The 19,062-nt window shown below is 37.6% G+C and overlaps 1 protein-coding gene across 2 annotated transcripts in view; it reads right to left on the bottom strand.

Moving 5' to 3' along the window:
- Positions 1-19,062, bottom strand: part of LOC306849655 (PDZ and LIM domain protein 2-like) — a 74,665-nt gene that overhangs the window by 23,045 nt on the left and 32,558 nt on the right. For both annotated transcript variants that reach the window (XM_079384838.1, XM_079384839.1), the window contains exons 5-6: positions 17,535-17,683; positions 15,301-15,373 (exon numbers count right to left, since the gene is read on the bottom strand). In XM_079384838.1, coding sequence (XP_079240964.1) covers positions 15,301-15,373; positions 17,535-17,683 — 222 coding nt within the window. The remainder of the gene's footprint in view (positions 1-15,300; positions 15,374-17,534; positions 17,684-19,062) is intronic.

Here is a 19,062-nt window from a genome sequence, read left to right as displayed (position 1 = left end):
CATGTTAATAGAGATAATGATCTCCATCTAAACCATTGTCAGCCCTGCTGCCTGACAGAGAAGATGGAGTTTATGGAGTAATTAGTGAGCTTTATAAACCACTGCTTGATAGGAGCCACCTGGATGAACAGTGTCTCGTGTTCTCTGCTTCTGGTCTCGGTATCACTTTCTTTCTGAGTCTTTATGTTGCTGTTTGGGTCTCTCTACCTCTTCTTTCCTTCAGAACATTCACTGCCATATTAACCATTTCTAAGGACGTAGTCATGTGGGCCTTATGGGTTAACATCACAGATACTTATTTTTCCAAGCACTGAATCTTTTTCCTTGGTTTTATTTCATTCTGATTAAGAGTTACTGATGATGTTTTTTGTCATTATAATCACTTTGTCATTTTGACTGAAGACCGCTTTTTTATTTTTTTTTATTAAAACCATAATCCAATGTCTTCTCAAACATTTTGCATAAATAGACAAAATTGTAACTTCATTAAGGGAGAGTATACTTTATTTTCTATGTTTAAAATGTTCTCAAATAATCTTTGTTTTATTTACAAGAAAATGGCATGTCTTTGTGATTTACAATTTCTGAACTTTCAAAGCCAATTTTGTTTCTAACGTACAGTAGTTGAGTGTTGAGTGTATTGACCATGAATGTAGATGGATGTGTTGGATGTGCACACTACCTAGTGGACCAAGTGTTGTCTGCGTGTACATGGATGGTGTGTGGCAACATTTTAGACCGTTCTTTTGCCAGAAATTACGTAATGCAGACTGTCTGTAAGCAATCATATACTTTTGGCTTTATAAATTACACACAATTAAAAAGTGCCATAAGTTGAGGCCTGATGTTTTCCCAGAAAAAGAAGAAAGAGGTTTGAAACCCAAGTGAATGTCAGTGACTTTGATTACATTTTTTTGGTGATGTGCCTCTTTAAAATTTCCTTTTTGTTGAATAATAGTTGGAGTCTGATGTGAGCAAGAACAAGACTCTTGGTTACCCTGACACCTTGTGAAATGTTTCCACTTCTGTTTTATCAATGTTTATTCGGATCTATTCAGTAAAACTGCAATAAAAATCAACAGGCCGCATTTCTGTACAGGCAAAAGCTGCTCCATTAACCCTGGCAGGTTTGGGTCTTTTAAGATCAGTTGCCATGGGAAGGTACAGTGACTGATATGGTGATACACCTCTATAATTAATTATCAATAGCAATTAACTATTAGTGTCTAACACACTTGCTAATTTCAACACAGAGCCCCCATGTTTTTAAGTCCAACCTGAAATAGCACTTTGTCCCTCTGGAGCATTTGAGGAAGTGAGAAAAAGGAAGAGAGGTGGGAGGGGAAGACAAACCAAGCCAAAAAGGATTTTAGTCTGTGTTCTGGAAGAGCAAATCTTCTTAAATCTTAAATCGAGGAGCAGTCTAAGAAAGAGAGGAAGCTGACGGGAAAAAGACTTGTTTTGAGGCTGGAACAGCAACTGATGGGCCGTCCGCTAAGAGCCAAGCCTTTATTTGTGTTCTGAGGCAGAGACCGCAAGCGAGCACTCCAGTGAGCCACACCCCCGAGAGAGTGAACTCCAGCATGCACAAACACGCATGCACACGCAAACACGGTGGATGGTCTGCCATCACCAAGCACTAAATAGAGGAGAGCACACATTTATAAGAGCAAGGCTGCTCCACCCAGCTCAACTTATTGAGAGATGGGGGAAGAACAGAGAGATAAAATAAAATGAGCATGCCAGCATTCTGCCACTGAACCACACTGAGTGAAAATAAATGAGGAAATGAGTGTGATATGAAAGTAAACATCCCTTTTCCATAATATTCCTCTGATTTTTTTATACTTTCATTCGCACCGTATTTTATAAAATAAGTCGCATCTAAGTTGCTCCAAATCAAAACTGCATTGTCGAGGGGAAAAATACACAGATAAGTGACATCAACAAGTGATATTTTATTTTAAAAAAATGGAAAATACTAAATAAAACAAAACATTTACTAACATTAAAGACTATATACATGTATTTTAGTTCCCCTCACTCCACAACAAGCATGTAATATGGCAGATTAAGTCCCGCTTCTAAATAAAAGAGGCAATTACCATTTTGAAATTTTTTAAAGCGGTCATCGGATGCCCAGTTTACACAAGTTGATATGATTCTTTACGGTTAATGAAAAGTCTATAACATACTTTGGTTAAAATTTCTCAATGGTAGTATAAAAAACACCTTTAACCTGTCAAAATTTTTTAATCAAGCCGTTTTTTAGTGCATGTCCCTTTAAATGCTCATGCGCTCGGCTGACTCTGCCCCTCTCTTCTGTGGAGTGACGAGCAGTACTGTTTACTTTAGCCGCGAAACTGGCTAGCTAGCACATTATTAGGAAAGGCGATTTGCAAAGATTCATAAAAAACCGTTATACCCACTTCTTCTGTAGATGAAGCTGTATCACGAATGATTTGCGCGAACAGACACATTTAGGCAGATTGCGGATCGGCGCATTCACTTCAAAGTGAAAGTAACAGTAATCCTCTGCTTCTTCAGTAAATGATGACTGCTTTATTCATTATTACATACAACAACAAAACGCCTCAATCGCTTAATCAGAGACCTCTTGTCTTCCCCTGCACGGAGGCGGACAGCTCTCAGCTCATTCAGGGCGGGACTAAGTTAAGACAGTCTTGTCAATCAACTATCGTTGGGGGGGTGTGGACCTGTACAGAACTACGTCATTCTGACAGGAATCTCAGAACAGCCTGATTTGAGAAATGGGATTTAAAAAAAAAAAAAAAACACTGGGTGGATTTTTATCATAGAATGGATGTGTACACACACACTTCCAACACACATTCGTGTTCAAACAACTTGAAGTGAATTTTGCATCCGATGACCCCCTTTAAAGCTATTTGGGCATAAGAAAATTTATTTAGGTCTTTGAGCAATTTATTGATATTACATTTAGTTAAACAATGAACATGTTGTTTATCACTACTTTTAACTTATTTATTGATGTGTGTTTTCAAGTTTTATCAGTTGTATTTAGTATAAAAAGTTCTCACACTCTTAAAAGTAAGGTTCTTGGCATCTATGGTCCCATGAAAAACCTTCAACATACATGGAAGACTAAAGGTTCTTTACAGTGAAAAAAAACGTTTCTTTAGATTATTAAAATGTTCTTTACACTAAAGGCGGTCACACACCATATGCGTTGAGTTTAGTTTAAGACAGCAGTCAAAACTAGTTAATCTAATCAAACATGCAAAAGTTCACTTCAAGAATGAACAAAGTTGCATTGAAGAGTTTTAAAGTACGGTGTTTAACAAAACAGAGCAAATGGAAAGAGAAACCATGATCTATATTATTATATCTCTCTACATAAAGCATACAAACTTTATTAGAGCCATAGACAAGACAAGCGTGTTGAAAGATACACAACACACAATCTTCCAGCCTAGGATGAAGCCATTATGTCCATTAACAAAAAAATAAAAATAATGTGAATGGCACAGCATGATTTTGAATGGAATTCTGTGTTGCCACAGACAGTCGCCAATTGACCTATTGGTAAGCCCCTCCCCTCGAACACAGACTAGCCAATGGCAGTCGAGTATCAGTTGCACGGGGAGCGGAACTCGGACATCTTTAGGTTTCAGTGCCAAAGAGAAACATTGGAAGATCCAAAGCTCGCAACGGTTTTATGAGGTTTATGCTTCAAAAATGAAAAAACGATGTGCCTGCAGTACTTGTAACACTGATTCCAGGTATACTGAGAGGATGGGCAATATAATTTAATTCAATTTCCTGAATCCAAACAAAACCTAAGTATTCAACCCCAATACAAATGAAGACAAAAAAGTTCATTTTCTGGTTGTCATACACTCATTAAGTTACAATTTTCATCTGCTCAAGCAATATGTTAATGTTATCTTGTGCTTTAGCAAGGTATCTCTGGCTAAAACTAGCTAACGTTAAAGTTAGTGAGTCCATGCTAATGTACAAACCTAAATAGCGGACTGTTCTCAAGTCTTGCACAGTGTAGGTCAAAAACACAAACTAAATTTCAGTGTGCCTCTCCATATTAAACCGGTTAAATATAGATTAATTTAATCGTACCCTGGGATACATGAACAGTGTTGATCCTGCATGTTGTCATCCGCGATCGTGATGATCGACCATAATATGAGACTTCTCCCGCTTGCATTGAGATCTGTAAACCCTCACTTCGAGTTACCCACCGTATTTTATAAATCCTCCATGGAATATTGAATTCCCATTTGGTGGCCTTTGGGACATCATGGGACAAGGTTTTCACACTGCAGCTGTCATTTTAAGACACTGAGCAACTCCGTTTGTTTGTCCGAGGGAGCAACAGTAACTAAGGGGGGCGGGGCTTACTTGCAGTGGGTGTACACCGGGAGCTCCGTGATCACACGTGGCGAACTGCAGACTGCCGCGTGAAAAAATACGCATTAAATGCCACATCTGTGCACTCATGTTAAACAGCCTGTTCGAATTTTGAAGATGTGGAGCAGTGTGATGCTTCTCATCTGGTGTGCGAGTTTTCTACATCGCTGTGAAAACTCCCTTTTGGAAGCTTTATTTTTAAGAGTGTATAGGACCTAATGATTCCATGGATGTTAAGGGTTCTTTACGGAACAATGCCAATAAAGAAACTTTATTTTTAAGAGTATAAGTACTGGCTCTGATCTTAATAATATCACTGATGCATATATTTAAAAGGATACTAAGATTAGACAACTTCAGTGAAGTTAGTTAAAACTTTTCTTTATACAGTATCTTATATTGCTGCTATTTCTGAACATAACTATATCCATTTTTAGCCATAGTAAATTAGCTTGCAGCTTGGAAAGCAGTTTGAGAGCATCTTCCTAAACGCAGTTTATGCACAGGTACCAGCTTGCTGCATTACTTATTTATATCTGAACTCTTAAGTCCTTTCACAGGATGAGGCCTGCCATTATGGCAACCCTCAGCAACCACAAAACGGTCGTCACAGGCAACCCAGCTGGGCGATTGGGCACTAATAGCAATGGTGGAAGCAGTGATCCGTTGCCAAAGCCACTCTTAGGTTTGGCTGCACATCCCTCTCCCAAGAGCGGCACGATCACCATGGGCATATCCCTAATGGACTGAACACGCTCCTCTCCTCCCACAGTTTTCCTCCTTATTGTGTGTGCGCAGTAAACATGAATATTCCCAAATGACAGCTCGAGGAAGATTAGGAAAAGTGTTAGGCTGAGGAGAGACGGTAGAAAGTACTTGACATACCAGCCAACAATTTATTGATCGTATGATTTATATTTTATGGTAAAATGTGGACCAAACAACAACTAGTCACTAGATTTGCCAATGTTTACAATGTTTATAGCACTTCCTCTATTCTATATCAGAAAGTAAACTTGAAATCCTTAAAGGGATAGTTCACCCAAAAATTCTAATTCTGTCATTAATTACTCACCCTCATGTCGTTTGGCCTCACCCGCAAGACTTCCGTTCATCTTCAGAACACAAATTAAGATATTTTTGATGAAATCTGAGAGCTCTCAGACACTCCATATACAGCAAGGGTCCTTACACGATCAAGGTCCAGAAACGTCGCAAGGAGATCAGTAAAATAATCCATGTGACATCAGGGGTTCAACCATAATTTTACAAAGCTACGAGAATACTTTGTGCGAAAAAAAAAAAACACTATTCAAATTTGTCTCCTCCGCGTCACCCTAGCACCTAACACAGAAGAGTGTGCGCAGTTTCCATCCAGCGGATATTCTCTAAAATGGCGCTACGCTGATGTAGAGATGGCAAACTGTTGAATAACGTCGTTATTTTTGTTTTCTTTGCGCACAAAAAGTATTCTCATAGCTTCGTAAAATTACGGTTGAATTAAAAGTTGTGTTTACATGAACTCTAAACTTTAAATTGGGGCTGTCATGATTCCTCGATTCAATTCAAGTACTCGATTTAAAAAAAAATCCTTGATTGCATTTTGACCATGTCGAGTAACCAACAAAATACCGGAAGTGGAGCATTCCATGTTCGAGAATCCATTAAAAGCATTATTAGACCATTTTATAAGGATTTATGATATTGAATCCATTTAAATCATCCTAAAGCATAATGCTACTGTGAATTCACAAATGCTGCGATTAAGTTAAATTAACATATGCAATGCAGGTTTAATATATGCGCTTTAATTATTCACATGCGTGTAGGTTACGCACATGCATCTTAGAGCGCCTCCGTTCACAGTAAATGGTGGAAACACTGGAAACATCATGATTATAGTGACCCATTAAAATACACATTAAAACATTAAAAAAAAAAATGTCTACATGAAACAAACTGTTTAAATTATATGGATTCAGGCAGATTTACTGAATAGAAATAGTAACTGTCACTTGCATCAGACTCAACAGACTTTTTTTTTTTTTTTTTTTAAACAATAATGTACTTCACATGTATTTTAAGCTTATTTTGAAAATGATGAAGTTTGAGTATTTTCAACATTTAGTCCAAAACTCAGACCAACACTACAGCTACACAGCGCCGCTCTGCTCATGTGGGCAGTGTGAACACTGTAACCTGGCAATAGAAATGCCAAAATAAATACACAAAATGGGCCTAAGAGTGCTGTAGCTATTATGTTCAAGCTCCTGGAAAACATTTTTCAGCAAGCACAGGAAGTGGATTCAAATGCACTCTGTGCAGTCTTTCAACAGAAAAATGAACAGAGTTCCTCCATCCTTACAACCCTTCTTCTATGCGTCTCACTCATGTCACTTTCTCATCGTCTATCACCCTCTCACAGAACGATGGAGAAGGTGAAGAGGGAAAGAGAGGAAAGAGAGAGGAGGAGAGGAAACTGGTACAATGGCCGTCTCTGTGCCTGTATGGCTGCCAGGACGTGAGGAGGGAGGAGTGGAGGGTCTGACCAAACCGAGCAGTGTGGAAAGGCAAAAGAGAGAGAGTGAAAATCAGAGACAGCGGGCGGGATGAATAAGCCCTCCTCAGCCCATCTCCACCAGGCTCAGCCACACAAGGACGGGCCTGTGCCTCAGAAGGGCGAGAAAACCAACACCACACACCTCGAACGCTCTGCATCAGAGCTTCTATTGTACACGCCACTTTTCCCAGGATACCCTACACCCCCTGAAGCAGGACTAATGGATATTCCTGCTATCTTTTCCTCTCTTAGCTCACTCTCTGGAGACTATACCTCTACCTGAACCACACTTTACAAAGATCACAGAGGACCATTAGAGGAAAAAGACCCCCTGCGCCAGGCACAACGGGTGTATAGATGCGTGTATACATAAGTATGAATGTGACACACGGTGTTATGGAGCAACTAACTAAAAATAGATACACTACCAACCTAAGTTTCTCAGTAGTGTGACAGTTTAAAGTAAACAAGTGAATTCAAGCATCACAAAATCAAGCGCAACTGGCTCTTAAAGGGAATGGTAGATGAGACTCTGATTGGTTTTTATTGTACATTATGCCCAAAACACACCCATTACTCATTAAGAGAATAGTGACAACCCTTTTAGACCATGCGCACCGACCGTCTTTCCCATCGTTAAACTAGCAAAAGTAGATTCGAACACGGCCTACGTGCACCTGCGCCATGCGCTTTAGACCATGCGCTTTGATCGTTAAAATAGGGCCCATAAAGTTATTTTTTAACACCATAATTGTTTTCTTACTTTGGCATTAAATGATAAATCTCTGACCAACACAATCAATCTCTTGATAATTTTTCCTCTTTTGTGAAGTCAGAGAAAGTTTTCCTTGGATTTTCTGTCATTTGCTATTGGAGGTATACGGGAAAGTTAAGTTACATTTGTTGTAGTTTCTGTTCACCATGATTGAAGTTAACACAACTATGACGACTTCGGCTTCTTAGAACACTGAAAATGTGAAAAGGCTCAATATTGGTTGATAACTTAAATGGCATGATATATTACGCATCCATAAACCTAAGGATTTCAATTCCTTAATGGTTCAGTTACCATTCTTTTAGTACTTTCAGAAATTTGTATTAGTGGCTACATAAATGAAATCCAACAATAGTCTCTAATTGTATACCAAAATCAAATAATTTTTTATTAAATTACTGACTAAACCTATACGTTGTTACTGCCAGAATTTTAGCATGATGTTCCATCCACTTTTGGAGAAAACTTAAATATTGAAAATTTATAGTAATGTTTATAAATTTTTAAAAATTCATTTGCATGTTCTTACCCCCTAAAACAGTGGTTCCCAACCACGATCCTGGAGGCCTCCCAAAACTGCATGTTTTCCATGTCTCCTTAATCAAACTCCCCTGATTCAGATCATCAGCTCATTAGTAGAGACTCCAAGACCTGAAATGGGTGTGTCAGACAAAGGAGAGATGCAAAATGTGCAGTGTCGGGGGGCCTCCAGGAACGTGGTTAGGAACCACTGCCCTACAGTATTTACTGTACTTTAGTTTGATCCAGTCACTTTAATGCATTTAAATACATCTGCATATGTATTTAAACACATGTCTAAACATTTCCTTTTCTTTTTTTGAATTCAACAAGTCTTTGGTTACAAATATTATCTTTCATAGAAAGGTACTGTAGCAGGACTGTAGAATTTAGCTTGTAGTTTGTCAGGCTCCATACAACACCCGATGAGTTCTGGGAACATGCATGTACTTGTAAATGCAGAGAAAGAAAACAAATTTTTGAAAACACATTGTGCTTTCCAAAGCACAATGTGTTTTCTATAGCTAAACCACACAAAAAGGAGCAATCATTCCAGCAATCATGCCACACAATTCCAAAATAATGTGTGGAAGCTGTCGGAAAGGGCACCACACATACACACGCACATCCTTAAGATGACATCATGCCAAGACACTATGTTAAGTGCTGGAGACAACTAAGAGTAAAAGAATGCAAGCGTTCCCTGAAGAAGAAGAAGAGAGGAAGGAGCAGGACTGAAGGGATTCCAGTTTGAGGATGAAAAACGAGGCGAGAGCTTGAACGGATCTTAAAATTCCAGCAGAAATATGTGAGGGAAAGATCCTAACCCTCTCTGGCACCAAAGTGCTTTCTGGAATCTAAAAAAAAATACCACAATTATACCAGAGTCCCCCATAACAGACCCTCATGACAGACAAACATAAAAGACTCTGAGGCCACTGACAGTAAAGAGCAAGCCGACTGTTTATGTGTATGTTTGTGTGTCCAGTGTTTCTGACCACAGACGTGGCAGCAAATCAACCCTACTGCTACACCTCATTGGCTGCTTCCTTGTTCCTGCCTTTCAGCATCATTTAATCCAGAACTTTCCCTTATATATCTAATCCATTGTTTGGCATGGCTAACTCCAGCCTTTCATCCCTGCACTAAAATCGTACGCTGTAGCGAAACAATCTAAAAACAGATGCTGCTGAACCCTAGTAACATACATGTTAGTAGAGAGAGCCTGAGAAAGAATAAAGAATGAAGAAAATGTTTTGATTGTGCGGAGAGAGATTGAGAACAGAAGGTGACGACCCTAATTTGGACTGGATTGGTGTCGGCAGTAAATTAATAGGGTTAACTTGGTGGTTGCCTCAGATTTATTGAGGCCAAAAACTGGATGTCTGCGGGTCAAAATAATGTCTGAGATATTTCATATTTTAAAAGTGGCATGCAAGTAGGGTGTCTTGAACATGATTGCTATGGCTCTGTCTACACCACACTCTCCTTGTACGCACACGTACACTGGTGGGATGTCTGTGAGAGAATGTATGATTAGGGCTGTACAATAGGGCCAACAAAAATCATATTGCAATTATTTTGTCATATAATGTGGTCTGAACTCTGAGATAAACATCCCATATTCATGAAAAATAGTACAAAAAGAATTTCACACTGAAAAAAGCACAAACTACAAACTAAAAAAGGAATGCCTTTTGTTTCCAAATCAATGTTTTGCTCCCACTGCCATTAAAGTTTTTAATAAAAAAATAAAATGCATCACATAAGAAAAAAACAAGCCCCAAAACACGAGAAAAAAAAAAAAAGAACCACAAGACTGGGACACAAGAAAAGAGTCAAAAGAATAAAACAAAAACCTAAAAACAACAAACACCACATTACAAAAAAAAAGAAAAAAAAAAAAGACAAAATCGCAAACAAGACAATAAACAAAACAACAAAAAGCAAACAAGATAAATAAGACAAAAACACCACAAGCAACAAACTAGGACAAAATAAAAAAAACAGACAAGAAACAAAAACAAACAAAAAAAAAAAATCAAACAATACAACAAACAAAAGACAAAACAAACAAGACAATACAAAAAAAGTGAGAAAGGAATAAAACAAAAACAAGCCAAAAAATAAAAATAAAACAAAACATTCCAAAACAAAGCAAAAAGCAAACAAAAATCAAACAAGACAAATAAAATAAGAATTTTTGTTGACAAATGCCAGTGCTCAGTGCCACTATCATCTCTGACTTCTCCCAGACCTCCCATGAGCTTCGTTCAGAAGCATTCGAACATTGGTCTTTAAAAGGACCGAGCATTTCTGACAGGGGAATTGGGATGTTATTGAGTTTAATAAACTGTGTCATGAATGTGTGTTTAACATCCACAGCACTGATAAAATGACTGGAATGTCTTCAGCCATCAAAGGTCCTGTCCGTTTTTTCCTGCTCTGACATCTGCCTTGTAGAAACTTCTGTGGGACTGAGACCATTACTAAATAACTTTCCCACAACTTCATCTGCTCAATTTTAGCTTTTGGGACAGAATCTGGAGCGCTTTCCCTTCAGATTATTGCCTGTTCTTCCATTTTTTCCCCCAAGATGCTACAGAGTCAGCGGAGAATAGCAGAGCAGCACTAATAAGTACATAACTCATAATAATGAAGATCTCGTAGGCAGCGCGCTAAAATGATGCTGATATCCCAAAGTTAAATGAAGCTACAAGAAAGGTCAACCACACTGTTTCAATGACCGTTAACTGTTAAATTAACCACTTCCAGGTTGCACTCCCATGAGCATCAGCATGGCGAGGTGACCTTTTCAAAGTTTATGTACTCACCGCCCGCTATGAAAATATTGGAAATGCTAACCCTTTTATTGCGAACGGTATTAACGGAGGGAAATCATAATCTCATTTCCTGAGAGTGCAATCCTGAAGCTCGTTGCGAAGAGGCATCACAGTTCATTTGTGCCACTGAAAACCTTCTTTTCCCATGAAGTCATATATAAGCAGAGACTAAAGGATTTATGAGCCACATCTCAGGAGCAGAGCAAAGCAATCGTCGTCCGTGAGAAGACCCAATGTAGCATGTACTAGGAACATGAACACACATGGAAGCTCCTCAGATGCCTTAGTCAGAACTAATATCAATGTTCTGCTGCAGATCCCACCAAAACTGAGACTTGCCAGACCTCATCTCTCCAACTTCACTTGCTCGTTTTTGACAACCTGTTATATATTCAGCACTGATCACATGGAGTATGAAAACTAAACACACACTGAAAAATAAACTTTAAGCAGTCTCATACAATTACAACTTATCTTCCTTCTGAACTGACCAAAAATATTAACAAGTATTTTGTACTTATTTGTATGAGCACATTTTTGAGCACAAAAAAATAAAAACGTTTTCAGAATGAGAACGTCCCATCGTCATTAATAATAAATGCTACTGGCTTATAAAACATACATTAATAGTACAAGACATCTGATCCAAAAAAATTTAAGGCTTAAAAGATGCACTATATCCTTAACCCTTGTCCTGTGCTTGAAGTCCTTTAACCAATTTGGTTTTCCTGGTCAAAATTGACTGGCATTTAAAAAAATTACTTGTGAATCTCTCCTTATGCTATATTATCAATAGATGTTATTTACACTAAGTGAAAATTGCATTTTCTTAGTGATCGATCCTATTTACATGCGAATCAGTGTTAATTTCGTCGACAAAGACTAAAAATATTCGTCAACTAACCTTTTTTCTGTGACTTAGACAAGACGTTAACGAGCTAAAACTAATATCTGATGATAAAAACTATGACAAAATTTATGCAGCGTATTCGTTAAGACGATACAGCACTAAAATGTTATTTGAGGACTACCGGACATTCAAAATACATCCTATAGGCTAAGTTAACTGTCTTGTCTTTCAAAATGTGCGTCTCTGTCATTGGATAAGGTGCGTTTGCAGTGGACGGATAGGCTACCAAAATGTGAACTAGCGATCTTAAACAATGGCCTCAGCACCCGAAGGGTTAGGGAGTGGGTGACCAGACATCCCGTTTTTCCCAGGAGTCACAATTAGTTGTCGATGAACTTAAAGTTAGTTGATTGCGGGATATGCAGAATCGCGCTGATATAAGTGCTCTCTCGTGCATGCTCCACTTCTTCAGTTCTCATACAGCGCGCGATCAGTTCTCAGCGCTCAAATACACACACAGCAGTCCAATGTCTATTGTGTAGAGTCAGCGTATCTCACGTAAATACAGTCGGTTATGGTTTAAGTGAGCATAAACAGTTGGGTGAAAACTGAATGTGTGTCAGTATTACATGCATACCTTCCGTCTTAAATGGACAGCATTCCTAATTATCTGTGTCATCAATGTTAACCAACAAAAGATGTTAAATACATGTATACTTGTTAAGTAAACCTACTGTATCTGAAAAATGTGTTTAGTTTGTATCTCTACCAAAAATTTAACATTTATTCCAGTTTTACCAAATTCAATCCTTGATTCAAATTTCTCATAAGCTTAATTGATTTGGTCTAAAGAGAGAAGAATTGATGACTATTTTTGTTTGAATACTACATATAAAATAGCTACCAAAATTGCATAACTGCAGTTTGACTAAAAGTTGACAAAAATTCAATGACTTTTCGTCGACTAAAACTAGACTAAAACTATGAAAGGCTCAAATGACTAAAATGCAGGGGTGTGGACTCGAGTCACATGACTCGAGACTAGACTCTGACTCGACTCAACATAATTAAAGACGACTTGAGATTCAACTTAGACTTTGACAGCAATGACTCGAGACTTGACTTGGACTTGAGCCGTGACTCGGAAAGACTTTATGATCAGATCAGCGTCGTTATCACTCTAGACAGGTGCAGCGTGCTTGCGCTTGACTGGCAATAAGCCAGAGCCTGCGTTCAGGGAGTATATGTATATGATATACAGTATATGCTAGTATAAATGGAGTAACATCATAACTTAAAAGAAAAAAAAAAAAAGACACGATTTGTCTAGTAGCCATCTCCGCTCGTGAAAAGCACTGCCCTGCCCGTTTGATCGCAGCCCAGCAGACACACAGAGTGGGCATTAAACGAGAGGTGCGGCTGCGATCACTGGTGCTCGTCTCATCACCGTGACCGCTGCTGTTAAATGCTAAACATATTAAAAAAAATTTGCTATAATTTGAAGGGGGAAAAAAAGCGGCAATGGGCCTAATGATCATTTAAAATATAATTTGAAGAAGTGTTTCTTTCACAAAATGATTTGTGAATTGTAGTCTATATATAACTATAAAATACACAAAATTTTTCTCCCTCTTCATCAGGCACTCATTTCATTTTTATTTCTTTCGGGATAAATAATTGAATTCACGAGTTCGAAATCAGCCTGTAGCACATAGCCCCTAAATTTAGCGATCAACAATGCATATTATAAACTTAACATTTAACGTACAACATTGTCTTTGTTACTCTTAGTTATAAAGAATGGTCTTCATGAGTTTGTCTGCATCCATATTGCAGGTTTCCTCTCACATGTAAAGTATGGTAGCAGTTATTTCTTCTAGTTCTTTTCAAAGCAGTTCTTTCTGCTCGCATGTTTTTAAATCTGTTTCATTGAGGTTCCAAATAATGGCTCATTGGCTTAGATATAACACCTAGAAGCATATATTCTTATGCACACATGCAAAGTATTGCAGCTGTTATTTCTATGAAATGTTATCTTTTCTATTCTGTTACGTGTTATGTAAAGCATATTCTACCCGACTTCCTGATATAAATTACTATAAATTTGATATGGTAATTAATACTGAGACACTAATTTGGGCAAAGAGCACTAATGACTTAAGACTTGAAGCTAAAAGTTGAGGACTTGCAACTCGACTTGGGCTTGCCTATTTTGACTCGGGACTTGACTTGAGAATTGAATGCAAAGACTCGAGACTTACTTGTGACTTGCAAAACAATGACTTTGTCCCACCTCTGCTAAAATGTGACTATTAAGCATTTTCGTCTCAAGATAAAGACTAAGTCTAAATCAAAAATACCTGCCAAAATTAACACTGATGCGAATAGCAATAGATTCTATTTACACTGTTAAAATAACAGGATTTTCTGCTCTTTATACAACTTATTGCAAATGTTGGCTATTATCTGCACCTCAGTATTGTAGTACATTATAAAACAGTATGCAATAACGTATTAAGTGTAAATTATAATTTTAATTATTAAATGGATGCCACCTTATTTGGACAATAAAACCCTCCATACACCTACCCTAATAATACCCGATACTTTACTTTCATCTTTTCAATTATTTCCTTCATTTCTATTGAAAATGAATGCCTTACCGATGTGATATAAGATTTGAAAAGGGAGAAAAAAAAAAAAAAAAAAAGGAGTTTGACAAATGGCGGATTCAAACCCGAGTCGATCACGTCAAGTGACTATGGCACGCACTTTACCATTTACGCCACTGATACTGTTGTTTATCAGTCGTCTTTTGTAGTGCTGACCACCCCAATCACACTTTGGTGGGCGGAGTTAGTGTAATAGCCTATGTCAACAAGGCGAGCTATTTGCACTTAGGGTAAATAGACACTTCAGTAATATTAACTAGCATTTTATGGAACCAAAATCCTCTCTGTGTCAAAATGACTGAAACACAACATGAGGATGTTTTTGCCTGCTGTGTCAGGTTCAGACAAAAATGGTTATATCTAGACACATTGTGTTTGGTTAAGACAGTGTTATTGTCGTTTTCATGACTGATTGAAATCGGGACAAGTAGAACCACCTGGTTTTTTTACAACAAAAGATATCCTGCAATCAGCGCTCCAGATTTGTGTGAAGGCTACTTGCTATTTAAAACAAGAACAAGCTCTTCAGACTGTGCCGCCCTGACTTCTGTTTCAATAGGTCATACATCAACACAAAAGAACCCCTGTCAAATCATTTCATGGACGCTTTATTGGTTCAGATCTGTTATTTGTTCTTCAGGTTTATATTAAAAGAGTTGTGAGAGTGATTCTACCTGAGAGAGGGGTCGAGACAGTCTGTGACTCTGTACGCTCTTCTCCTCTGAGGACCAGGAGTGGAACTGGAGGCTGAAAAATAAAGAAATATTTAGTTTTAATGAGTGCAGATAATGGGACATTTCTGAACTGGTTTTGAATTCAAGCAACTTTTGAAGTAAACTACAGTTGACATGAAATAAATTGCAGTTACATGAACTTGAGCTATACAGTTTGATTATTTTTTTTTATCAATTCAGATGGCAAGAAGAAATGGACCAAGAAACTCAACAGAAGTAAACTTAAGAATGTGAAACTAGACAAGTGTCAAGAGGAAAAGTCATAAATCATGAGCCACAAGCTCTAATATCTATTGTATAACACACTACCATTCAAAAGTCCAGTGAGAGAGAGAGAAACAACACTTTAATTTAGTAAGGATGCATTAAATTGATCAAAAGTGACAGTTAAGACAATAATAATGAATAATGTTACAAAGGATTTTTATTTAAAATAAATACTGTTCGTTTGAACTTTCTATTCATCAAAAGAAATCTGAAACAGTTTCCTGAAAAATATGAAACAGGACAACTGTTTTCAACATAAATGTTTCTTAAACAGCAAATCAGGATATTAGAATGATTTCTGAAGGATCATGCGACACTGAAGACAGAGTAATGATGCTGAAAATTCAGCTTTAACTTCACAGAAATAAATTTAAAAAAAAAAATTAATAGAAGTTATTTTAAATTCTATTAGTATTTCATAATATTACTGATTTTAGTGTATTTGACCCAATAAATGAAGCCTTTGTTAGTATAAGAGACTCCTCTCAAAAACATATTTTTCCAAAAATTTAATCTTACAGACCACAAACGTTAGAACAGTAGCGCACAATATCAGGTTTTTCCAGTAGTGTATGAGATCATCTTACAGGATATAGCTCACTAGTCACATGGAACGCTTCTTGTCATTTTATAATGTCAATTTTATCATTATACAATACCAGGGTGAGGGTGAACAAATGACAGTTTTGAGTGACTATCTATTTACCTATATCCATTTAATGACAATCAAATACCATCTCATAATAATAAATAGAGTGTTAATACAAATGTACAACATAGGTCTTATTGGGCAGGCAATATCAAAAGAAATAATTTTCTCAGCATCATGCTGTGGCTGTAATACAGGCAGCTGGCAATTTCTGCCTGATTAATCCATAATTTATGAATATAGTCATAATCCATCACTAAATCTAATCAAATGAGCTTCACCAGCAGTGATCTGTGGAATGTGCTGCAGTCAGTCAGAGGTTAGAGATGTTTACACTGTTAAATCTGAGGAGAGTGAGTGAGTGTGTGTGCACGTGCGTGCGTGCATGTCTATGTGGTTTATACGGACACAAATTTGTGTAATGACATGGGTATTACAACGTAAAGGTGATTTATGAGAACACTTTCGGTGTTCCCATGACTCAAAGGTTTAAAAATAATTCAGAATGGGTTTTTTTGAAAATCTAAAAATGTAAATGTTTTCTGTAAGGGGTAGGTTAGGTGTGGGGTTGCGTAGGGCAATAGAAAATATGGTTTGTACAGTATAAAAACCATTACGCCTATGGAGAGTCCCCGTTAAGCATAAAAACCAACTTGTGTGTGTGTGTGTGTGTGTGTGTGTGTGTGTGTGCGCGAGAGGGCTTCAGAAAACATAGGAACCCTATAAGAAACCTGGTATAACAAAGTAAAAGTTTTCCACAATGAATGTTATGAACATCGAGAGGAGTCCTGAGGCATCTTAAAATGCATCCTGTAGAATAACATCAACTCTAATCAAAGTTCCCTTTGTAAAACCACACTGTCTGCAACTTCACCTATTTTGTTGGACCTTACACCTCAAAAATTTAAATTCCTCAATGTCATTCTCAACCTTTATAACTGCAGAATGTCCAAGCTACTCTTATCCATACAATGAAAGTTTCCTAAGAATTTTTAGTCAATAAATGAATTAATTAAACTTATTGTATGGTTTCAGAAGACTTTTATGGTGCCCCCAGAACTTAAATGCCATGGTCACCAACCGCTTTCATTGGATTTAAAAAAAAGGAGCTTGTACATTCTGCCCAATATCTCTTTTTGTTTTCAACAAAAGAAAAATAAAATGTTTGCTAATAGGCTTAATGTTTGGTCAAAACGTTTCCAGCATGCAATCCACGCTCTTGCATCAGTGTGACAGTAGCAAACCTGCAAAGTCGTACCTCTTACTGGTTGGTGTGATACTTCCCCCTTTGCGATTGGGGCTGGATGGTGGCTCAGGTGAATATGGGCCAGGTGACAGAGAGGCAGGGCTAGAGATGGTGTACTCTCTGTAGTTCTGGTTCTCATCTCGACTCACCTGCACAGCCTCCTGCACAACCAGAGGAAAAAAGAACATCAATAACAGGTGCTTGAGTTTGAATTGATCGGTTCTGATTAAACAACTCTATGGATCAAATAGTCTTTTCACTAGCCTCGCCACAACAAATTATTATTTTTTTATTTACAGGTGGCGGCCAAAATTATTAGAACACTAGCAGTTTCACCAGCTAAAATAGTTTTAAGTCAGTTATTTCTATATTTTGCTCTAGTGTGTCAGTAGGAAATATCGGTTTACATTTCTAAACATTAATTTTGCCATTAATTGTAATAATCCAGTGAGATTTTTGTCTGACAACAGCTAGTGCTCCACACAGAGATCTGATCCGATCATCATCCAGTCTGTCTGGAACGACATGAAGAAACAGAACAAACGGAGATGGACTAAATCCAGAAGAACTGTGGCAACGTCTCCAAGATGCTTCAAGAAACCTACCAGCAAAGCTGCAGTACTGTTTTAGGCACATGTGTAAAAATGCTGTACAATGAGGATGCTGTCAAAAATAATGTCATAAATAGATTTTCTTTAATCAATGAACTTCTATTAAATTAAATCAACATTTGGCGTGACCATCCTTTGCATTTAAAGCACCTTTTGCCCTAGTTGTTCAGGTAGTAAAATCAAATCAAATAAAAAATGAAATAATTAAATTAAAAATTAAATTAAATTCTCCTGCCACACACAATTAAATGTAAATCTTTTCTTTTTCCAAATTAAAGATTTGGGCCTTATTCAAAAGTTCTCACATGGTTGTACGGAAGGACTACGAGACCTGTGGGGCTCACAATCCTTTCGATCATAGTATCTGTTACAACAGAGACCCGTCAGCAGTCCCTTCAGCATTTAAAATGGCAGGAACTCTGTCTGATTTATACCACTCCCAAGTTCCTTTCACATGTCATGGATACAGACATGCAGAATTATTGTTGTAGAGAAAATGACTCGAATGTCTTTTGAACTCAGCCTGACAAACTATAAATCATTGATAAGCAGATAGTGGTTCATCTTCTCTTAATGGTTACCAGGCGTGCTCTACTGCAAATCTGAGAAGACAACCGAACACTACAGCTTGGGCCAGTGGATCAGCAGGGCAGCACGCTCACCACGCTCACCACAGGCTTGCAACAGCGATAGACTGCGGTTTTGTTGCTTCTTCCAGCAACATTTAGCAATGAGGATATGCTGCTACTTTAATACTATAATATCTGCAAGACTTTTTAATGTATTTGAAAGAAACTCGCCAAGCTGCATTTATTTGATCAAAAATAGTTAAACAGAAATATTGAGAGATGTTATTACAATTTAAAATAACTTTTGTATATTTTCTAAAGTAATTTATTCACTCAGCATCATTCCGCATCATTACTCCA

Source organism: Barbus barbus (assembly GCF_936440315.1).
Source record: "Barbus barbus genome assembly, chromosome: 29".
Taxonomy (NCBI): Eukaryota; Metazoa; Chordata; class Actinopteri; order Cypriniformes; family Cyprinidae; genus Barbus; species Barbus barbus.
Note: the sequence above shows the minus strand (reverse complement) of the source record. Positions and strands in the feature narration are given on the sequence as shown.